Source organism: Cetorhinus maximus, chromosome 4 (assembly GCF_964194155.1).
Source record: "Cetorhinus maximus chromosome 4, sCetMax3.hap1.1, whole genome shotgun sequence".
In the NCBI taxonomy this organism is placed as follows: domain Eukaryota; kingdom Metazoa; phylum Chordata; class Chondrichthyes; order Lamniformes; family Cetorhinidae; genus Cetorhinus; species Cetorhinus maximus.
This window is the reverse complement of record NC_135882.1, coordinates 62,004,264-62,028,931: the sequence shown is the minus strand read 5'-3', so window position 1 is coordinate 62,028,931 and position 24,668 is coordinate 62,004,264. Positions and strand designations below refer to the sequence as shown.

General features: G+C 40.5%; 1 protein-coding gene across 1 annotated transcript in view; it reads left to right on the top strand.

Annotated features, from left to right (window-relative positions):
* The window catches only part of rbbp8 (retinoblastoma binding protein 8), a 171,942-nt gene extending 147,857 nt beyond the window's left edge, over positions 1 to 24,085 (top strand). Inside the window, exons 12-22 of the mRNA XM_078540210.1 lie at positions 2,674 to 2,804; positions 4,384 to 4,486; positions 4,608 to 5,189; positions 9,764 to 9,896; positions 11,896 to 11,975; positions 13,019 to 13,118; positions 15,919 to 16,032; positions 17,913 to 17,982; positions 18,967 to 19,063; positions 21,890 to 22,031; positions 23,608 to 24,085. Of these exons, the coding sequence (XP_078396336.1) occupies positions 2,674 to 2,804; positions 4,384 to 4,486; positions 4,608 to 5,189; positions 9,764 to 9,896; positions 11,896 to 11,975; positions 13,019 to 13,118; positions 15,919 to 16,032; positions 17,913 to 17,982; positions 18,967 to 19,063; positions 21,890 to 22,031; positions 23,608 to 23,708 (1,653 nt within the window). The 3' untranslated portion in view covers positions 23,709 to 24,085. The remainder of the gene's footprint in view (positions 1 to 2,673; positions 2,805 to 4,383; positions 4,487 to 4,607; positions 5,190 to 9,763; positions 9,897 to 11,895; positions 11,976 to 13,018; positions 13,119 to 15,918; positions 16,033 to 17,912; positions 17,983 to 18,966; positions 19,064 to 21,889; positions 22,032 to 23,607) is intronic.
* The last annotated feature ends 583 nt before the right edge of the window (positions 24,086 to 24,668 follow it).

The window sequence follows — 24,668 nt, the reverse complement described above, 5'->3', positions numbered from 1 at the left end:
TGGTTAAGTATTTGAAATGTAAAGCGTACATAAATCAATTTTTGTAATGCTGTTCTTTAAGTCAAGTTCCAGGAGGCTGGCGTCTGCATTGATAAATTGTGCTCAACTAACCCTGGCTACCCTGTCTTGTCGACAGAATCAGTGGCCTGGTTTAACATGGACCTTTTCCAAGACATGAAACTGGATTTAACAGCATATCTGCTGGATTCTAGAATGTTTCAATGTAAACAAGCATGTAAAGGCAACTTAAATGTCCTTCTGTTTTCACAGTAACATAACCTTGTCAAGAATGCTGTTTCAGTATATTGTGGAACAGGTTAAGAACCAGGGTGTTTTACCTCTGTCTTCCAATAAATAAAGCATCATCATTATTTACATAGAGTTATATAGAATATACAGTGCAGAAGAATTACATAGAATATACAGCACAGAAACAGGCCATTCAGCCCCACTGCTCTGTGCTACTGCTCTTACTCCCTGTAAACGTTCCCTGTAAATCTTGCAGCAACTCTAAAATCTCCATACAGCTTGTGTACAAGTTGGCCCTTTAAGTTACTGTGGGTGCATGGCCATGCAACAATTTTAAAGGGGCTGCGGACTTAAATAAATCACCTGTGATTTCCAAAAATAAATTAGAGGGAATGTTGCTTTCCACAAGTCTCCTCCCATTCCATCTAGCTCATCTCAGCCTTTCAGAACATCTTTCTATCTCCTTTACTGTCTCATACTTGTCTAGTTTCCTCTTGAAAGCATCTGAGCTATTGCCTCAACCACTTACTGTGGCAAATTGTAATCATTCTGATTAAAGAAATTACTCATTTTCCATATTTATTAATAATTCTTTTGTATTTACGGTCTGTAGTTTGGCTTCTGACATGGTAGAACTGTTCTCTTCACACCTCCAATTCAATCCACTCATAATTTTAAAGATTTCTTACCAGGTCAACTCTAAGGCTGGGTTTTCCGACCCTGCCATGGGGGGACCTACCACGAGAGATGCGGCGAGCCAGCCAAAAGTCCATTGACTTTCAGCAGGACCGGTTGATCCTGGTGGCGGGCAGGGCCGGAAAATCTTGCCCCAAGTCTTATTTTCCTAAAGAAAATAGCTCCATCCTGTACGATTGTTCCTGGTAGGTGTAGTGTCTCAGTTTTGGGTACCAGTCTTATAAATCTTTTTTGAACTTCCCCAGTGCTTCTATGTTATAAGAACAAAAGAAAACTGAGCAGGAGAGTATTTAATCCTGTGAGCATGTTCCATCATGCAACGAGATTATGGCTGATCTCCTACTTCAATTCTACTTTCCTGTGCTATCTCCTTAACCCTTGACCTTTCCATAGTATGGAGACCTGGGGCTGGAATTTGGAGATTGGAAATAGGAGCAATGCCTGTTTTTATGTCAGAATCCTGCTTCTGTTGAGAACCTGCCTGTTTTTTGGAATTCCCCATGGGGTGAGCCCTTAATTGGATGGCGATGGGTTTCCTGCCCAATGAGAGCTAGTGGGGTTAGGAATGGAGACAGGTTTCACACAGCCTGGGCAACCGTCACTGAGACTGCTGTTTGTCCTACGGGAGGGAGTTTGTGCCAAAGCCTGTCCCTGCACCATAGTGATCCAAGCTGCAGACCTGCAGAGAGAGAGGAGGGAGGTGCTCTTCCTGGAGAGTCAGGATGAGGCCACCTCGTCGCACAACAGCAACGCCTCTCTCTTTCGCATCATCTCCCTCTGCCTGAATGTTTTACAGGGTACCACCTGACTGCTCCAGGCACCAGACCCAGTACCCTCTGAGCCTGTAACGCTCCATTGGTTGTGGTTCTAATGTATTGTTCAGCAATGAAGAGGGCAGCTGTCACTTGAGTGATTCACTGGTGTGCAGCTGCCTGTGAGATGCCACAGAGGCCCACAACTGATGAGGGCACAGATGTCTGTGACCATCTGCCAAAATAGACCATTGCTGCTGCTCCACAGTCACCCACAGGTATCTCTGCCTCTGCCTGTAGATCCTGTGCTTAGGGTGGTGCCTTCTTTTCCTTCGTGCCCCTCACCCCTCTCCTCTGGCCTCCTGATGCCTGGCACTGCTCTGCTCTTCCTGTGTAGGCTGCTTCTCCTCATCTCCAATGGCCTCGATTTCTGAGGGTGAACATCCTTTAAAAGGTAAGTAAAAACATTTTTTTTTAAACTCCTTCCACCTCCTTAACTTGTCCTGGCCTCCATGCAGCTGACCTGACACCAGGCAGCTACTGAACTCCAGGCTGCCTTAATGAAAATTTTAAAACTTTCCTTAAGTGGGCTCTTAATGAGCCTCCAGTGATGTAAATTAGGTGCTTAATAGGAGTGAGCCTGTTCCAAGGTCCATTCCCTCTCCTGGCCTTGAGGGGGAAATGGGCAAGGGCAGGAATGAAGACTGGGCTTCCGGCCATGTGACTCGGTGACCATTTCCTTCTCAGTCCGGCTTCCGAGAAAATCCGGCCCCAGAACTTTGCACGGTAGTCTAAAACCGGTTCCTGTACAAGCTTAACACAATTTCACTACTTTTAAATTCTATGCTCTATTTAAAAGGCTGGGTTTGTCGTTATTTACATTTGCACATCTCTAACAAAATTCAATCCAAAAAAATGTGTTTTATTTTTAGCTGCTGGGAATGTATTAACTTCAAAAAATAATCCTCTTTTCCAGCAAAAGGAGTCTCAAAGTCTTCTGAATTCACAAAGAGACCTCGCCGTGACCACACAAGTTCCACATAATAGGTTGAAACAAGATATCAATCAGGCATCAAATTCAGAACATTCGAAGGATGGTGGCTCTGGGTACGTTGCATGTTAATTCTACAGTAATTATACTTCCTTTAGAATTTTGAGTGGTAAAGTCCATGTGATGTACAAATATGTTGCTTGAGCATAAGGTTAGTGTGTGACAGGAAAGGTCAGAATGTCCAAACCTAAGAGTACACCAGCAAATAGGCTCAGAGTTAGCAAAAAAGCAGAATTAAAGGCTTTTTATTTAAATGCATGCAGCATTCATAACTAGATGGACAAATTGGTAGCTCAAATAGAAATAAATGGAAATTATATGATAGCCATTACAGAGAAGTAAGTGCAAAGTGATCAAGGGTGGGAACTGAATATTGTTACGGACAGGAACGGGTTGCATTTAAACAGCCATGATTTCCCTTTTCACCGCCTGTCCATAAAGAGAAAGGTGTTTTGATTTGTTTTCCCCTTTTGTAATAGGTGGTGTGTTTCCCAATCCCTCAGTTTGGTTGTGACCTAATTTTTTTATTAATAATGCCACAGCAAATTTGAAATAGGGTAAACTCAGAGGGTCAGTTTATTTGCACATACTCAAACATGGGAGGAGAGTAACAACGTGGCCTCCTTTTCACTCATACAGTAAAAGAGGGATAGAGAACGAAAGACTTACAGGGCGAAGACCAAAAATTTTTGAAATAAATAATGGATATGTCCCAGCTCATGTGACAGTTTCACATGAGGGGATGTGTTCTTAAATTTTTTTCCCACCTTTATTCAAATCTCCATTACTTAAATAAATCCCCCTGTGGCACGGAGATCTCTCTGCTCTTTTGAGCGCATGCATGAAAGAACACAGGGAATCAATCCCACCCCACCGCCCGCACAGGCACTCAGTGCTTCCGGGCACGCGTCACGATCCCACATAAAATGGCAGCGTGGAACCAATCAGGGGCACCGATCGGGTTCGCGCCCGCCCCCGCACAACCCCCCTGACGGGGGGAGATTTCTAGCCTGTGTAATAGCCTCTTGTGTGGCACCTTATCAAATACTTTTTAAAAAAATCCTAATGTACTGCATCCACTAGTTCCCTTTTATCCACCCTACTACTTACAACCTCAAAGAACTGTAGCAGATTTGTCATATATGATTTCCCTTTCATAACTCCATGTTAATTCTGCCTAATTATATTATAATTTTTAAGTGCTATGTTACCACATCCCTAATAATGGGTTCTAGGATTTTCCCTGTGATTGATGTCAGGCTAACTGGCCTATAGTCCCCTGTTTTCTCTTTCCCTCCTTTCTTGAATAGTGGGGGTCGCATTTTCTACTTTCCAATCAGTGGGGACTGTTCTGGAATCTAGAGATTTCTGAAATATCAAATCCAAACATCCACTATCCCTATAGCCATCATACATATTGTGTGCGTCTGTGTCTGTGTGTGTGTCTGTGTGTGTTTCCATACGCCAGTGCAGCTCAGCTCGCGTTTGGTCATTTCTTTCCATTATCCGTTTTATGTTGCCATGCATCATAGCTAAGTGTAGCTAAAATGCCCACATATCTATCAAATGCCATGATGTATTATTATTCACTCTCCTATTGAGGGTAGGCAACTAAAGTCTACATTTTTCTTTTAGGTTTCCGTGTGTAACAGAAGCAGATGAAGAGAATGGAAAGTGGGTTTCTCAGTGTACTTCTCCTGTATTTGGAGTTCCCGCTAAAGGTTTTATTGATCCAGAAGTAAGTAGATCATCTGTTTGGTTAAAGAGTTTCCTTTCAAAAGTCGGAATTTCTTGGGCATGTTCAAATATGAAATCCAAATATTGAAAAGTTTGCTCTTATTTCACCCTTTGACTACCAGATTAAAATGGAACAATTCCTTGAAGAATCTAAGCTGGGAGGACAAAAGATTTCAAAAAAGCACATTGAAATTAAGTCTGATACAGCTGGGAACTCTGCCTGCCTGCCTCCGTCTAACAGATTGGCAAAAAGGAAAAAAGTGGAAGACGAAAGTGATTTTCCCAATAATTGTGAAAAGCCATCATTTAATAAAGAAAATCTTCCATCAAAATTAGAGAAAGCTGTTTTTGTAAACAGTGATAATCTTGACAAACCATTGGACTTGTCTGATCATGTTTCTAATGGCCGCTTGGAAGATAGAAGCCAAGGGAAAGATGAAATGTGTAATAAACTAATTAAAGTTACCCCGCTGGAGTCCCTGAAATCAAGTATAAAGGCAACAAATTTCAGAAGAGCCTACAATGGACTTACTAAGGATCCTCAAGATGATACTTATCCGCAAGAAACTGTTGGGAAAATATGTCAGGATGTTAAAATAAAAAGTGAGAAAAATGGAGGGGATGGAGATTCATCTAGTTGTAGATATTCTCAGCTGCAACCCAGTAACTTTATTCGGAATGAGCAACTTCTTAATGACTTAAAGGTACGTTTAATGTATATAGACAATGTAACTTGCCTCCCTTTCACTTTGATTAAATGAACTAGTCAAACTCTGAGATATAACCCTTGGTCTGGATAGATCACATTGATGCATTTTAAAAGAATCTAGAGAAAAGATCGCAGAGGCATTCCACACGTTTAATTTGTTAGAAAAATGTATAGTGCCCAGAAGTCTGGCAGATAGCTAACGTAGTGCCTTTAATTAAAAAGGGAGATGGAACGTATCGGGGAAACTATGGACAGTGGCTTAACACTGGTACCAGGAAAAATAATGGAATCCTTACTAAAAGAGAAAATGGAAATATTTTTGGAAATAAAAAAAAAGTGAATATTCAGCATGGATTTCAAAAGAGAAAGTCTTGCTTAACCAACCTTATTATTACCTCTTTAATTCAGAAAAATAGTAGACATGGTTAATGCAGATGCCATTTTACCCAAATTTCCACACAATAGGGTTTAATTGTAGAGGATAGAATTGAAAAGTAGAGAAGTTATGCTAAACTTGTATCGAACCTTAGTCAGACCACACTTGGGGGAGAATTTTCTCCCTGTTGGGGGTGTTGGACAGGCGCGTAGCCGATTGCCGCCATTTTATGTGCGCTGTGCGCTCCCTGTGCGGGCGGGGGGAGTAGGCTGAGTCGGGGCCTGTACTCTTTCGCACATGTGCGCAATAGAGCGCAGAAATCCCCCAAGCCACAGAGCTGCTTCAAGGAGATTAGTTTGGTATTTGAAAATTTTCATAAAGAAAAAAAAAATTTTAAGACATGTCCCCTTATGTGACAGTGTCACATGAGCTGGGACATGTCAATGAATTTTATTAATAAAAATTTTTAAATTTCAAAAACCTTCATGAAACCTCATCCCGCCCGTAGTTGAGGCTTCATGATAAATGCAAAGGCCGCCTGGGCTCTTCGCCTGCCCGCCAATCTTAAGGTTGGATGGGCAGCTCAGTTAATTAGCTTAATTGGTGTTTAAATGGCCTTCATGGGCCTTTGACAGTTCGGCAGGCGCGTCGCCGACTCCAGTGCACGCCCGCCAAACTGAAGATCTGAATGACACACGGTGACGTCGGGACGCATGCCCGACGTCACCACATGTCATTTTACCCGTCGGCAAGCAAGGCCTGCCCCCACATGCTGACCGGAAGAATCTGGCCCAAGTGTGCTACCAAAAATGTGAAGTTGCACCAATCAAGAAAGGATGAACAAATGGGGTATCTTTTCCCTTGAAAAACAAAGGATGAAAGGTGACCTAATAAAGTTCCTTAAAATTATGTAAGGTTTTGATAGAATAGGCACAAATTGTCTTTCCATTTGTGGGGAAGAGAGAAACTAGCCATCAGTATAGGATGGACACCAAGGAATCAAATGGAATTCGGAAGAAACTTCTGCACCCAGAGACTGAAGAATGTGAAATTTGCTCCTACAGGAAGTGTTTGAAGTGAATAGTATAGATTATTAAAGGGGAGACTGGATAAACATATGCGAGAGGTGGAAATAGAGTTTTTATGCTAATAATTAGATGAGGAAAGATGGGAGAGGCTAAAGTAGATCATAAATGCTGGCAAGGACTAGTTGGGCTGAATGACCTGTTTGTGCTGTATATTTTATGTAATTCTATGTATTACATAAATTAATAAATCCACATAAATTAATTCCTTGTCCACTTTATAGAAATTCCTAATATAAGTAATATTCTTGACTACTTCATCCTTGGATTGAAACAGTAAATGGAATATTGTGCTGTTTTAAGTATTACACATGTGGCATCAAGATTTCTATTTACCCCATCATTGCCCATAGCCAGTGTATCTTGATGGAAATTTTCCTCTACACTCCAGCTGAAGAATACTCAGTTTTGAAGCACAATGAAGAAGAAAAGGTTGTGATGCCACAACCATGCTGCTCTAGGGTTACCTGGGGATTACCAGCGAAGAGGACATTGTTGAAATCCAGTTTTGATATGATGAAGTTATGGGATTAGGATTGTGGTAATGGGAAGAAGTAAGGTACATACAGGTAATGGTCCAAAAATGAAAGAAAGCTGTTTTAGTGAATGACTGTAAGAGGAGGCTGATCTTGAGACTAAACAGCACACCAAGGTTCGATACCTCCGATTAATGGAATGTAGGCCAGAATTGTGTAGGTGCTTTGCAGAAACAGTTTTATGCTATTAGCCACACCCCAAATAAATTGAGAGTACCCAAACTCAATTTAGGTTGGACCTTTTATAGTTGATAATGTGGAAGGCTTTTCCCTTCCACCTCTGTGGCTAAATTACCATTACATCATGAAATGAATAGATTCCAAGGGCAGGATTTTCGTTCATTAGGTGGGCACGGCGGGCAGGCCTGGGAGCGGCCGCTAAATGGACTGCTGCCCGCAATCGGCCCTGACCACGATTTCACGCTGGCTGGCCAATTAACGGCGAATGAAACGAGCGCTGAGAACCTCAGCGCTGCCGGGATGGGGCGGGAGGAGCGCAGAAGCCTTGTGCTGACAGATCCCTGAGGGCACAGAGATTTTACAAATGATATAAACAAGTCCCCACATGTGACTCAGTTACATGGGGCAGGATTTTTACCTCGTCGTGCTGGCGGGCCCGGGAGCGGTTACAAAACCCATGAGCGGGCCCTGACTGGCCAATTAACGGCTAGCCAGCGCGAAGCACGCGCCTGGATGGTGAGGGGGAGGAGGGCAAGCGCGGAAGTCAGCACGTGCGCGGAGGTGCGCCCAGTGAAATCTCATTGAAGGCACAGAGCTGCCTCAGGAAGTGGAAGATTTTTAACATTAAAAATAAACAATTGAAAAATAAGGGAAACATGCCCCTTGTCTGACTCTGTCACAAGAACAGGGACATGTTAAAATTGTGTTTTAAAAGTTTTATTTTAATCACTGGTCGAAACCTCATCCCACTTGTGGATGAGGTTTCAAAAAAATACAAAGGCCGCTTGGCCTATTCGCCTGCCTGCCTGTCGGATGGTTGGATGGGCAGTAGAAAATTCCATTTAATTGATTAAGGACCTTAATAGGCCTCTTAATTGTTGGCGAACGCGCTGCTACTTCTTGCATGTGCCCACTGAGTGAAAAGTCACGCACTATTTTTCTCCCGTTCGGGAGGGCGCGTGCCCGCCCAATGAAGGAAATATTCTGCCCATGAAGAGGGACATGTTAAAAATGATGTTGGAAAGGCTTTTTTTTCCATTACTGTTGGAAACCCCATCCCACCCGTGGATGAGGTTTCATAAAAAATCCAAAGGCTGCCTGGCCGATTTGCTCACCCACCAAACGTAAGGTTGGACGTGCAGCGTAAAATAGTGTTCAATTATTTGATTAAGAGCCTTAATAGGCCTCTTAATTGATGGTGGGCGCGCTGCCAATTCTTGCGTGAGCCCACAGACTGAAATATCGCACAAGTGCGCAATGATGTCGGGACACTTGCCTGATGTCATCGTGCGTGATTTTGCACCCGATCGGGTTGTAAAATCCTGCCCCATGTCGTCTTCAAGATCTATAGGGGGTTATTTTGTTAGCCTGAAAATGGGCACCATGTGATTGTATGCTGATAAAACATTCCTGCTTGAAAATCTGGTTTTATCCTGCATCTTTGGGGATAATTGATGATTAGTATGATTTAAATGTGCCTGGAGGTGCTAAAACAGATACCTGAAGGTGTAGCACGCGAGTGCTATTCAGAAGCAATTTTTGAGGCGTGGTATACGTAACCTGTACAGCGTACACCCCCCAAATTCACTGACTATGTGGAGTGCATTGGCTGACACACAATGGGATATTTCAGGCTGATTTAGTCCAAGCGGGAGAGCACATGTGCCCTCTGATGTAGCACTTGAGGTTCAGAGGAGGAAGGATGTTCTGTACCCTCAGGGGTGAAGAAGCCCACCACACTGTTCTGCAGCAGCTGCTCTGCCCTCATCTCCTTCCATTCCTTGTCCAGACTAAGGTGTAGCAAAATCCCCATGACCAAGCACTTCCTTTCTCCTGGTGACCCTATAAGGTCTCCAGTGAGGTTGAGTGGCATAGCACTCAGTCTGTTTGGTAAAGTTCTCGGAGAATTTCTGAGAGAAATGTTGTTCGAATTTTTAGTCTTGACAGGATCCCAGAAAGTTTCCTGATGTACTTCAAAATGTTAAAATGCAGTCTATCTCCAGAAGTAAGTGATCAGTGAAAGTTGAGCATGGTTTTGATGAGTTTTGGAAATCCTCAGTGATGAGTTATTTGCTTCTGTTCAGCTGGTCACCATTAAGAGTGGCCATGAAGTGCTAAAGCCATCAAAATAATGTGTAGCCTCTTTTATGACAGACAAAGTTGCCTGCTTGCAATCAAAGCCTTAATCACCCTTAGACAACTGTTTCTAGCATATGCTTCTGTTTCTTTACCAAGATGGCGTCTTGCATGAAAGGTGGACTAAACTGCTGTTACAGCTAAAGACCCCAACTTGACCATCTTGAAAGCTCTTTACCACCTAAGATATGTGGGGAAATTCACCTCCATATTGTCCCATGGATTTACTGATAAGTATTTCATATTCTTGTCTCAGGATCTTGAAGTCAAAGTTCCAGCAAGGAAAATTTCAAAAACGTCATCTACAGAATCAGAGCCCACTTCAGTACTTCAACCAAACCCAAACCCATGTGCAACAATTGTAAAATGTACAAATGTTGGTAAAGATGGTAAGTTAGTGTCCTAATTATTCAGTAGCATTCAAATGATTGAACGAAATTTGGCACCAGTAATGCAGCATAATTCTTCTCTGGTTTAGAATGATGAGAACTTCAGCATTTGTGTTAACTGGTTCTGTTTGTAACTGAGTATGTTCATTTGGGAAAAACTTTCAAAATTTGCATGCGATATATTAAATTATAAATCTTCGTAATATTTTCTGGTATAGTTCAGTGGTCTGGTGATATCACTTTGATCCCACTTGCAACATTTTTTTCCACAGCACAAGCTGAAATTAGATAGCTTATCACAAATTTGTTAGCATTGCTCCATTTTACTAATTTAAGTTTATGAGCAATATACATGATGCCCATGCCAAGTGGCACTTCCACATCGTGAATTCAGCTATTTGTCTGTACTGCTTCCTTTGACAAGGATATGATAAGCTTATTGTAGTGTGACCACCTTATTGAGAGAGTGGCCTTATGCTTTATATTAATTAGGGGTCCAAAGGCAATGTTACATCAGAGGTGCTAGTACATTAAAGAACACTGATGGGGAAGGGTTTAATTGTTTCAGCATGTTCAACATACAAATGGAAAGCAATATGATAGCCCTGTCACAACGTATATTAATTGTGAGAATCAGAGGGTACTTCTGAGAACGATAAATTAGTGGGCATGTCACTTTTCGTGTGTGTGTGTGTGTGTGTGTGTGGTGTGTGTGTGTGTGTGTGTGTGTGTACTTACCAGTAACAGCAGAGAGGCAAAGAAGCAGGCGGCCTACTTTCCCACTGAAGTCGGTAATGAGTAGAGCTGCATAACTTAATAAAATTATAGAGATAATGTGTTTCAAAATGGGATATTGGAAAAAGTTATATTTTCTTTTTGTTCAATCGCCATGTTTGAACTAATGCCTTGTAAGAGAAAACCAGCTGGGTCATTGTTTTAACAAAATTTGTGACTGATTTCCTCACTGTGGGTTTTTTCTCCCGCTCTGCTACATTACCGTCTTGTCCCAAGGAAAATCTTCAGTTTAAGCAAACGACAATTTTTTTTGTCTTCCATGCCAGAGAAAGCTCAACAAGTATTTTTCTTCATTTTCAGATAGGTTATTTCAAGCCCTTTTTCAATCACTTTAAGCATCAAAAAATACATATTTGAGCTTTTATTTGCAGTTCAGTTTTTAAATTAGGATAGAAAGGCGTGTGTGTACTAGTTAGTGTCATCATGTCTTGCATTTTACTCTTTTCAACTTCTTCAGTTGATCCTGTCCTATGATATTAATTGGCTTCAGAATCAGCAGCGAGTGTCATAGATCATCTTAATTTCTTTCTACCATTGCATAACTTTATCCATCTGCTCCAGCCTTGGCATATGGTCTTAATCCAGCAGGGAGATGCTAAACTTGTATAGAACTTTGGTTAATTCACACTCTGACAACTGTTCACAATGGTCACCATACAAAAAATGATAGAGGCAATGGAGAAAATGAAAAATGTATTCCTGAGGATCATAGAACCAAGAGGTTATACTGAAGAATAAATTAAGTGTCCATGTCTAATGAATTTATTCAATAATAATGCAAGCAAGTAACTACAACAGGATGGCCTTTCTCATCTTTCTCTCCCTTCATTCTTTCATTCTCTCTTTTCCTTCTAACTCTCTCCCCCCCCCACCCCCTCCCCATCTTCTCTGCTCCTCATCTCTCTTCCTGCCTCTTTCCTTCTCTTCCAGCCCGCTCTTTCTCCTACTCCCTTTTCCACTTTTTTCTTTCCCATTTTATGCTCCCACTTCAAGATAACAACCTTTTGAGTTTTCTCTTTTATATCCTACTTTTGTACCCTTTGGCCAGTAGCAGATACAACTCTATCTTCCTCACAGCCCAGTCATTTAGATTTCCAATAAAATAAGTGATATCACTGTATCTCTGCAAATACTTAAGGTCCATTTTTTATTTAAGATGGTTGAGATAATATGCTCGTTGATTTTAAACTGTTGATAATTTCAGGGACAAAATCAGAAAACATTCAGTGGAGCATAGACCCAGAATTAGATTGTAAGATGGACACTTCAGAAGTTGACTTAAAGGTAACCAGTCATATAAATGTAAAGCAATCTAAAATTCTTTATTATTTCAGGTGTATTATGCATTATTTTGTATGTTCATTTTTATTTGAAGCCAGCTGTATACAGCACAGAAGACCATTCAGCTCATTGAATCTGTTCCAGCTCTTTGATAGAGCAATCCAAAACTAATCCTACTGCCCTGTTCTCTCCCCATAACCTTGTATCACAATCTGCTTCAGATATCCTTGTGTTTATGTTTTGTCTGTTAAAATAAAACATTTTTGTAGAGCTTTTCTGACTATTCTTGATCTCCTGGATAACACACCATTAAAGCATGTGGATCATCTGCTTCCAGAACACCACGAAGGTGGACTGAGAATTACCCGTGTTTCAACAATGTCCACACATATATCTTGTAGGATCTCTGGATAGTGATTAGGAATGGGAATCAAGTGAGTTTTTTTTTCCTCCCGTTTAGGAACACATCTGCTCACTAACAATCTGGCGCCTTAACAGCACAGACCAAGGATCAAATCGGAAAGCAGTTTTCTTGGGGTTAGATGGCTCCCATCATTTAAATAAATTAATCCACTATCTTCAAATCTTACCTGTCAGTTGTGTCATTGAACCAGCTATGGAGTAGATAGGACCTGAAATGACAGGTCTGTGGGGCAGAGAAATCAATATTTTCTTTTTAAATGTAGCCCAAATATCCACTCGTGTTTTGCAGAAATTGGGGATGTGGTTTGAAGAGAAATATTTTCAGTAGACTTTCCTGTTCCTTTAATTCTAATTAAATCTTCAGTTATAAACCACATTAACTTAACCTGCAGCCTAAATGATTTTTTGAAAGTCGTAGCAATCCAGCTGGACTCATTCTGTAGTGAAGACGTAACTTGCCATCCAAATTGCTGTACTTTCTGGTGTTGAAACCATTCTACATCAGGTCTAGTTAAGCAGTGAAATATGTGTTAGGAATGAAACAATACCATCATCAGAACGTATCACTTGCATGCAATTTGTTGATTATAGATTTGCGACAAAAATTTGAATTTTTTTTCCAGCAATCCATCAGGCAGCCAGGGATGAATACTCTAGACATGGATTGTACTTATGTAAGTGAAAGTATGTTGCTGAAATCAAAAGAATCAAGAGTCAACCATGGTAAGTAATTTAAAAAATATGTATTTTTAAACTCGTTACCCATTCTATGCTAACTTCAACAATATAATTAATGCAAAAAGGTACTGTATATTAAATAACAATGTTGAAAATATATAAGCCCAAAATCTTCTGGCCTCCGGAGACCATACATACGACCCAAGGTGCACATCGGGACCCCGCAGAAGTCCCAATGTGCTGACGACATGGGAATTGTCTGGGAGGTTTGAACTTCTGATTGGCAATTCCCCTTCTCCCCTGGAGCCTCCAGAAAAATATCCGACTCTAAAAGCCCGATGTGTCATTAAACAAATTATATGAATGCTGTAGAATTGGGGTGGAATTTAATGCCCCGCTCCCCTTTGCAGGATCAGGTGGGAAGGTGAGAGGTGGAGAGCCTGTCGCTTTCCCAACTCCGCCGGATTAAATCAGGGACGATTAAGGTCAAGGTAAGTCCTCCCACCTCTAGGCCAATTAAGGCCCTTAAGTGGCCAGTTAAGGGTTACTTAAGGGCCTCATCCCACCGCTGCTGGTATTCTACTGGTATTCAGAAATTGAGGGCAGAATCTTTGGGTCGGTGAGCGCGGGTGGGGCCTGCTCGCCGATGCATAAAATAACACACGGTGACGTCGGGCGTGCATCCCGACGTCACCGCGCGTCAGTCAGGTTTTCAGTTCAGTGGGCGTGCAGCGGACTCTGGTACACACCCACTGAACTGTCAAAGGCCTATTAAGGCCACTAAAATTCCAATTGAAATAATTAACTGACCTGCCCGTCCAATCTTAAGGGACGTGTCTTTAAATTTTTTCTTTTATTAAAATTTTTAAAAATCAAAGTAATCTCCCTGAGGCAGCTCTGTGCCTCAGGGAGATTTCTTTGCTCTTTCGCACGCATGCGCACAAGAGTGCGGGCCGACTCAGCCTACTCGCCCCCACCTGCACAGGGAGCGCACAGCGCTTCCGGGTGCACGTCACGCTGGGCAGGCTTTAATTGGCCCACCCACTTAAAATGGCAGCGTGCCCCCAATCGGGAGCACCGATTGGAGGTGCGCCTGCCTGTGCTCCTGCACTCCCCCCACCCCCCAATGCGGGGAAACCTCTTCCCCTAGTGTAGTAATGGATAATATTTCTCATCAGCCAGTACATACAACAGCAACCTTAGCTGATACAGTGATATGCTTGGCACTATGGTATAGTTCTCTGGCACACTGATGAAGAATGCTTTGGCTTAGGAGCAGGAGTAGGTTATTCAGGCTGTCAAGTGCATTCCAACATTCAGTTAGAACATGGCTGATCTTATTTTAACTCCATTTGCCCTTAATACCCTTGCCTAACAAATATATCCATCTTAAGTTTGAAATTTGCAATTGACCTAGTCTCAGCCGCTGCTAGGGAAGAATTCCAGATTTTCCCTAACTTTTATGTGGAGAAGTGCTTTCTTACCTTATAACTCAGGAGTTAAATCAATTGTTTGTCTGCCAAGTGCACTAAGGTAAGGTGTGTAACCACCTCACACTGTTTTGAGTTTGCAGTATAATTCAGCCAGTGTAAATCTGCATTTTAAAACTAACTGGTTGAACCAGAATACTCATGTAAGTGTTGAGGCATCAGCATCAAAATGAAGTGTAGTGACCATCTGGAGTGGATGCTGAAAAGTTGTGTTCCTGTCACTGTTGTTTCCATGAGTATTAATTATTTGCAGAAGGGACAGCAGCTAAGTTCACCAAGTTTGGCAATTTTACCAAACATAGAGAGGAATTCTACAATGCAGAAAAATAGTGAACAAGCTGCATAGAGTTCTGTGCAGATTAGGAAATTGGACCGAAAAATGAGTGTTGTTTGACGTAGAGAAATCGAAGACATGTAATGAAGAAGGCAAACAAGAGTACAAAGTAAATTGAAAAATCCAACAGTGAATGACACAGGAGAAAGGTACTCAAACACTCAGCACCACATGTATTAGTTGTGGAAAAGGCAAACAGGATCTTTGATGAAATAGCTGATGGGGTAGAGCTCAAATCTCAGGAGTCGCTATTAGTTTATATGAAACACAGATTATGCCCCCATCTTGAGTCTGTCCGGTTTTGGGCACCATTCAATGTCCTAAATTTGGAGGGGATATAGAGAAATTTGTTAAATAGGTTTGGGCAAATTACCTAAAAGAAAAAAAAACTGAAGATATAAGGAGTGTTTACGTTAGAAAAAAGACTGTTTAGAACTGTACTTATTGAAACATTTAACATCCATAAAATAGCTTCCTGACTGACCATTATCAATACATGCTGAAAGACAAGGAGACCAAGATTCATGTTTTTGATAAGGAAAAGGTGAATACGTAGCTAAAATATAAATACTTCATGAAAGAGTACTGAAAAAGTGGAAAAATCTACTGAGGAAGGCAGTGCAAGCTAGAGGATGTAATGAATTTCAGGAAAACTAGGAACACCTTTATGGCAAACCAGTCTATTGAAGAACGAGGAATAAAGTGGGGGAGGAAATCGGTGACCTTTGGACTGTCTTCATGGATGGATGGGTGTATCTTTGGACCTGGGCAGACCATTGTTTCTAAGGATATTGAGGGAAAGAGTAAGGTAAGTGCCTTTGAAGGATCTGTCATGGGTGCTCATGGGATGCTTGACTGGTGTGAACCGTCCACCAACTGCACAGGGGCAGTTAAATTAACGTGGATATTGTCTCCACATTGTAGCTATGCTATCTCAACATAATGCTTTCTCAAAATGGTAAAAATAACCAGGAACCTAAATTCCTTTGCCTTTTTGTGATAGCTTTTTCTTTTGCTACAGGAAGCAGACACGTAATGGATGACAGTCTTGCTGAGGTGTTTGATTGTACTGCTTATGGTGAATATGAATCGTGTCGCGAAGAGACAAGGAATCCCCATAAAGTATACGAGAGCGGTAATCCTAATTTTGGGATTAAATCATTTTTTCTGTCCTGATGACTTTGTAGATAATAGCACAGCATGCAGTGTAGCACTAAGCCATCCTGACCAGAAAGTCTCATTTTTTTTATTGCAAGTCTTTGCTTCATTAGTTTCCCTGCAGCAGGGATGGTAGAATTAGCTACTTTGATCTGGGGATAAAGAGGGGTAAAATTAATCAAAATTTCTGCTACTGGTTGCTAATAAGCGATGTCTGTGCTGGAAAACGTTATTGGCCTTGGATAAAAGAAGGTGCCTTCTGATTAAATAGCCCATTAGCACTCATTGTCTTTACTCACCACAAGAATGACCACTTGGCCAAAGTAGGGCTACCAGCGCCTATGGAACATTAGCATGGTAAGAGCCTGTAACCTTGGGAAATGAGAAAAAAAAATAGTTTAAAAAGTCACATTCTCAGCATCTTGATCTCTATTCCAACCTACATCTTGGCTTCAACTTGATTTAGATCTTTAATTATTGACACCATACCCTTTTAAGAAACATATGGCCTGAGTGACCAAAGGAGATCATCTTCCACTCTAATATACAGAGGCCCTTTCTGGAATATGTTGCCTAAAGAGAGAAAGTGGAGATTGCAGTTAATGTTTTTAAAACGGCAGGGACCCAAATATAACATTGTCATCCAGGGAATAGCATTGGGATCATTGTTCCCAATGGCCTTCCGAATTCCTTTGGACACAATCCTTGGAGTCACACCAAGATCACAGCCACCAGAGCTATCCTCACTGGAGTTTATGAGGTCTGATTTGCAGGTGAGCTGAAGTGCCACTACAGGAGAATCTTTGGTGCCTATCTGCTTCATGCATCTAGAAAATATGGCACTATCACCCACAGCAGCAGGTTTCCCAGGCATTACACACCCATCACCCACAACCAACCTTAACTAAGCATCCCTTAACCTCCTGTGTAATGAGGCTAATCTGTTTCATTTTAAAAAAAAAGTCTGCCTTTTGGGCATTCTAACTGAGCTAGTCTAGCAGGAATTTCTCGTGTAGATAAACTCCACCCTGACTTGTTGACAACATTAGTCCTGCTCTGACCTTGAAGACATGCAATTCAAAGGCCCAACAGAATCATATCTCTGAAGTTGCCAGGTGTTTCTAGTGCAATTGTGATGAGAGGCTGGCCAAACTCCAATGCATTTTCATTCCCACTAAACAATGATCTGGACTTGAATATAAAGGGAACAACATCGAAGTTTTCATATGACTTAAAAATGCTGAGCTGCTGAGGTGTGTCCAGATTGCTCCCAGACAGCTCCAGAAGAGGATTATCAGTTCTATTGTGTATAGATCTGGACCTCTTACTTTAAGGAGCTTGTCAAAACTATGCAGAGGATGAAAAAGAGGTTTAGCAAGGTGATATCAGAGATGAGAGGCTTTAGTTATGAGAGATTTGAGAAACTGAGATTGTTTTCACTGGAACTGAATGAATTAAGGAAAATTTTCAAAGGATTTTAATAAGGTAAATAGGAAGAAACTATTTCTACTGATCAGTGGGTTCATAACTAGAGGAAGTCAGTGAATATGGTTAACACAGATGTGAGGGCATGAAATCAGAAACAGTAGAACATTGATTTTTAAAAGATAAATGGAGGAAAAAATTTTAAAATAAATGGAGAAAGGGCAGGTGAATGGGAATAAAATAAGTTAATACAAGGATAATGGACCCAGTGGTTGCCTCCTGTACAGTAAAGTTCTTTGTTTTATCAATATTGATGTATCCATATGATCAAAGATTTTTGATCATTTCACCAGAACAATTTGTATAAATGTTTGAATGATAGTATCATTGACATTTTATTTAAAGATGTGACTGTTTTGTGTTTTCTTTTAGCATTCCAAGAAGAGTCAGAGAAAATAAAAAATGAATCTTTTGTACAGCCTTATTTAAGCTCTGGGCAAAGGTAACATTACTTTTTAAATTAACATTGTAGTCTATACACAATATACTCTATGCAACTAATTGCCTCATTTTCACACTTCATTATATGATCTGCATATTTAGGTTCAGAAAAATGCACTGCTGGTCTTTATGAAAGCAGAGGAGATTACATAACTGTGATCTGGATGGTCGCAGTCAGCTTCCTGTCAATTTATATTAATACTCGTTCTCAGTGCACCAGCGTGTACTGACCAGTCATTGATACTTGTCAATTTAGGGAATGCAAATTCTCCACACCTCCAGCAGAACGTAGGATCAAGATTTTCATCAGCACTGAAAAGTGCTGTTGGCAGTAGTGCAAAAATGAAGTCTCCAGTCTACTTGTTCTCCAGAAGCAAAACTAGGAGAATGTCTACCTTGGCCATGGATCTCCATTTCGGTGCTGCTCTTCTGTCATCCAAACGTCCAATTTTTAAAAAAATCTTTGATTGATTGTTAGCCAAGTAACAATATTTAACCAAATACTCAGTGAAGTCATTTGTATGGATTTAACCCTTTGGTTACTGAAAGTTCTGTTCAGCTTTAAAATATAAATGTACTATCTTTCATTTAACGTCTACAAAAATAATTTTGTAGTGTTTTAACATTGAATATTGTGAACTGAAATGTGGTGAAATATACAACGGCATTAGCATTTCTTAATTCGTGGTATTTTGAAAACAAAAGTAGTTAATCTGATTTGACTTTCTTCCAGTGCTGTGTAAAAGGTGGGAAGAGAAGTGTGCTGCACACCTCCCTCGTCCCAACTAAGTGTATATCTTGGATTTAGTTGTATTTCATTATCAGTTTATGAAATTATTGTATTTAGCTTAAGGCTTTTAACAGGTGTGACTATCTTTAAATTGTACAATACTCAGCACCATGTCATGACAATGTTAAGTATGTACAAAAACACAAAATAGTTAATAAATAATGTAATTTTGTAAATGTATTATTTGGTGTATAGGAAGAATACAGTTTTAAACTTCCCTCATGTTGAGGTGGTCCGTAACAAGGAAGAGAGAAGAAAAATGCATGGGCATACGTGCAAGGAATGTGAAGTAGTAAGTACTGGTTAAGCATATCAGAAGACCTGCTCTGGGCTTTGCTATTTTCTGTAGCTCATTTAGTTAATTTTAACTTCATGGTTTAAGAAGATAACTTTTATTTTTCAAAGAAATTGCCACCTTGTAATCAGAGATGGAAATTCTTAAAACTCACTGGGCAGAGTTTTCTGCCTGCCAGGCGGGCCAACCCAATCTCCAGCGGGCAGGGAGCCGATCCCCGCCGGAGAAGCGGGCCCTGTCACGATTTTACGTGGGCGGGCCAATTAAGGCCTGCCCAGCGTGACATCCGGTGGGAAGCGCCATGCGCTTCCTGTGCGGGTGTTGGGGCGATTCCCCAAAAGCGATAGTGCGCTCTTTTGTGTATGCGCACGAAAGAGTGCACATCTCCCTGAGGCTAAGTGCTGCCCCAGGGAGATCGCTTGCACTTCTAAAAATGTGAAAATTAGAGAAAAAAATTCCCTAACATATCCCCCTTATGAGATGGGACATGTTCATAATTTACATTATAAGTTTATTAAACTTTTAAAATCCCTACATGAAACCTCATCCTGCCGGTGGATTAGGTTTCATGTTTTATCTAGTTCCCGCCGGGGCTCCTGGCCTGCCCGCCAGCCTTAAGGTTGGACGGGCAGGTCCTTTAATTGTTTAAATGGCCCTATCAATTGGCCATTGACAGGTTGGCGGCCGCACAACTGATTTGGCTGTGCCCCCGCCTTCCTGAAAATTTAAATGGGGTGGGATGATATCCGGGGTTCCTCCCGAAGTCATCCCGCGTCATTTAATGCAACGGTGAGCGGGCCCTGCCCCCGCTCGCCAACAGAAAAATTCACCGCATTGAGTCCATTCTGCCTTTTTTATTGGTTTATAATAATTATGATGATTCTTATCAAAAATAAGAATTTTCAGATTTTATTTTAAATTTGAGGGTTTTTTTTAAAAAATTGATATTTTGATGCTAGATAGAATCATGCTGAAAACCAAAAATAGTCAGAATTGACCAAATATCAGAAAATATAGTCTTCAATAAAAAAGGAAAAACTGGAAATCTGAAATAAAAATGTAAAATGCTATAAATATACAGCAGGTAATGGTTAATCTGTGAACTTTAAGCAGGGCCAGTTTGACTGTCATATTTTGAGAGTAGGATTGGGGCTGTAGCAATAATGCTGATAACATGTAAAATTAAATCTTAAATTAGTGTGGGACCATGTTCTCGCTCAGTCTTTTGGCATGAGACTGCTATGTTGGGACAGGCAAGGATAATAATCATCACTAGATTATGTCAGTCCCTGTGGTTTTCCCATCCAAGACCCTGAACAGATGCATGCAAATATGGGATGATGTGATGCAATGTAATTCCACATTTAAGTCTTTTGTAAAGCTTGGGTGCAAAGTATCCCAGCTGTTCAGAATTGCTAAGCATCAGAGGTTACTAATTTTGTTGAAGATAGGTATTTCCCTACCTCCTGGGAATCTGGTCTGTTGCAAATTATTGGATGAATTTTTTGAGGATATTTTTTGAGTTTTGTGCTGTGGCTGGCTCAAATTTCAAAGGTGGGTGACCCAGTAATTCTACTACTGGCTTAGACACCATTCGTTTTACGTAAATTGCCTGGCCCTTGAAATTCTGATAAGGTTAGTAGCACCTTGGGCCAGTGGGTGGAAGTTCCATCACATCAGATTTTAATCCTTATTCGTCTAAGAACTACAGCATCACCCTTCATCTCCTCCCTGCGGATTGATCTCACTTTCATTGGATTCTATTGGGTCCTTAACTTTACCTGGCACTGGCGTGACACTATTTAAAAAAAAATGTACACACATATTCAAAAGAAAATAGTGATTAAATTTTAAACAAGTTTTTTTTTCTGATGTGGTGATAGTTTATAAATGTAAGTTTGTATAAAGCACTCTTCTGTGAAATGATAGGAAGTTAGTTTGATGCACCGCATTGCATGTTCCTAAACTGAGGAGGATGCTGTGCAGAGACCAACTGTATCCATACAAGCAGAGAGGTATGGTCCTTGTTTCCAAGCTGCTTTCATTGCTTCTGGTAGTTGGTTTAAAGCAGAGTAAACCTAGTAAGAGTATTAGTGTCAGTGCTTTGAACCACATGGGTGTATGCAATTAGAGAGAGATGCACTTGGTGGCCGATTCTCAAAGTTTGATAATCGTTGTTATCTCTGTAAAGAGAAAAAAAAGGCATGAACAATGTTAAATTAAGTATATTTCCTCAAGAGGAAAACACTTTTACTAAATAAAAGAATAATAGTAACCACAATTTCTCTACCTTTGCTCCCAGAATGGGGAGTTGTGACATTTATTATCTTCCTTCTAAAATCTAACAGTTTTTAAAATGCAAGCTTGGTGTCATCTAATCATTGCTTGATTTATCTAGTATTTTTTTCAAATACACTTTCTAACCTTGGTAGTAGTCTGTAGTTAGGGGCTTGGTGATTCAAATTGTTTTCCTGACAGTCCCTGATAAAACTCAACAGCCAACCCTGGGAAAGGGGAACCAAGTCATTGCAAGTGTATCATTAACTGGAAAAACAAAATTGAAGTGGTTTGTGGAGAAGATTATTATTTTTTCCTTCTAATCTATTGCTTTAGGTGCATATTATGTTCTCTATGACATTTTAATGCTAAGAACTGTTTAAAACCCTGTTAAAACTTATAGTGGAAGGAAGGAGGCCCGAGATGTGATTGGTGCAGAGTATTGCTTGGCTTTTCATAGAAATGTGTTATACAATTAATTTGCAATTTTAAGTACATGATTGCAGTCTATATTATAATAATCTAATTCTTTTCCTTTTATTTAAGTATTATGCAGACCTTCCAGAGGAAGAAAGACTGAAAAAATTGGCAAATTGCTCCAGGCATAGATTCCGGTACCTTCCCCCAAATACACCGGATAATTTCTGGGAGGTAGGATTCCCCTCAACACAAACCTGTGTTGATCGAGGTGAGAAAGTTTAGGCTCACTTGGTGGGTCAAGTTTGTTTTGCTATCTTTAGTGATAAACTACACCACTACATATAGCCCTGTTTGCTTTCAACTGTGTTAAAAGTTTTATTTTTAAATTAATTTTGGGGGCAGGTATTTTAATATTGCTCTCCATGTTTTGGGACTTAAGACATTTGTTACCACAGGGAAATTTGATGTAATATATGTTGAAAATGCTGCTAGTGAGCTAAGCTTACCTCTTAATGGGTTAAGAATCAGAGTGGTTACTGCACAGAAGGTAGCCATTTGGCATGTCAATCCCATGCCAGCTCTCTACAACAGCAGTTTAGCTAGTCCACTCCTCAGCTCTTTCCTTGCAGCCCTGCAATTTTTTTCCCTTCAGGTGTTTATCCATGAAAGCCTGACTTTGATGACTGGTGGATATCGCAGGGTTTAGAGTGTCTTATAGATGCTGATAACATTCCAATTTGGTTGGTAAAACTTTATTTGCTTTTGTTGGGACTTTTTTATAAACCTATGTTGAGTTTCACATTTCTGACAATTTAGAGACAGTAGAGAGTAAAGAGAGGTGGTGGTGAGGTAAAGCTGGACTTCATCCGCACACATGCGGAAACTAAAGCTTTTCCAATTTTTCAACTTACTTGAGGCTTATTTATTTACCGCCTCCCAGTCCCAGAAGTACTGCCACACACCCATGCTACCAGCTTTACCAGCACCTGCCAATTGAAAAATGTTGGAGCTGTTCTGAAATGCATATTAAAGCCATAGTTCTGTAAATTGCCCATTAGGAACATGAGTGGCTAAGCCAAGAGCATTGTATTGAGATTTATTGGAAGGAATCCAAAGGCAGAGAGATGTATGTGTGTGTGGAGCATAGAAAATTAAAGTGACAATCAATTGGAAGCACAGGGTCAGATTTACAGACAGAATGGAGGCATTCAGCAAAGTGATCACCTGGTCTGTGTTTGGTTTACCCAATGTAGAGGAGACCACTTTCTGAACAGTGAATACAGTGTATTAGGATAGAAGTAGTATCGATAAATCACTGTCTTACCCTAGGGAGTGTTTGGGTGCTGGACAGTGATAAGGGAAGAGGTGGAATGGCATGTGTTGCATTTCCTGCAGCTGCACAAGTAATTGTTCTCGGAAGAGTTGATGGAGGAGTGATTTAGGGTGTTAAAGACTTATTTACTTGTGCTACAGATGTTCAGATAACCACACCTCCAAATAACATTTTTGCCAAGGAGAAAATGAAAAAGTCTGAGGTTGCCGGGGGTAGTGTGGGAAAGAGTCTAACTGAACCAAATATTATAGGCAAAGGAAATTTTTAATAAGGTCATCAGAAAGACCTAACAGTGCGGACACTTTTCTATGGCAAAATCCATTCCATTTCCCTGAGTACGTATCTATTTTAAAAACCTAACTTCTATCTTCCATAATTGTTATTTTCCTTTTTCGCAGAGCTCACATTGCACCATCTAGTGGCATTCTAATGACATAGGAATTTGAAATAAATGTCTCAAACTCTCAATCATCTTCCTTTTAACTATCTAACGTCTGCTGTTAATTCTCAGGTTATATAAAAGAAGAGAGCACACCTTGCCAGCGCCCAAGACGGAGGCGTCCTTACAATCCAACATTTTTATCAAAGGGAAAGGAACAGAACATAACTTAATTATTTGAGTAAGAGACAACTGCAAAAAAAAGGGGCTTCACTAAAGAATGTGTATTGAACTCCTTTTTTGCTTCGTATCTTATACTGAGAGATTGATATCCAATGCTTCTAATAGCATTTTGTCAAATCTACCCTTTTTTCTTTGATATTTAAATTATGATTGCTTTTCATCTGTATATTAGGTGGAAATTTTGATATTTGCACACCCGGCATAAGGTATGGTGCTATTCGTTGCACTGGAAATTATGCAGTTACTAAGTGTCTGTAAATATAACTTGAATTTTTGAATGTATGTTAAAGTTGTGATTATTTGATACAATTTGTAATAAATCACATCAATATAGACTAATAAAGAAAAAGAAGACCTTTGAACTCCAGCTTATTTACAGAATAATCTTTATTGCAACAAGCAAAATATTGTAAGTCCCATGATGGCTCAGAGAGTGCGCTGACTAGCATGCTACTGACCAATGCAGAGCAGCACAAACTCTGCTTCAATCCATGATTTGTCCTGAGTTGACCATAGAATCTATGGTTATAGTTTGGCCACTCCAATTAGCTTGAAGCCCCTTGTTCAGCTCACCTCTAAATAGAGGAAAAAGGCAGCGAGATTCCTGCTCCTGATTACTATTTAGTCCCTCTTTCTGGATATTATGCATTTGTGGAAGTCTGTTGAAGGAAGAATTGTCACAGCTGTGATGAATATCCTGCCAGCTTTCACTGCTCAGATTCACAAATGAAAAATGTTCACTTTGGCAGGATACCAGAGGCTGGCTGACCTTTTTGGGACCATATCCCAGCAGTTCAGTGCAGTCATGAGCTGAGGAGATGTAAAAAGAAAACAAATTTATTCTACCAAAGAGCACAGAACGTACTCCAGGTTGGGGGCTCCCAACGTCCATTACTTGGTGGCACCACTACTGACCAAGCTAGCATATCCCTCACTCTATCAACACCATC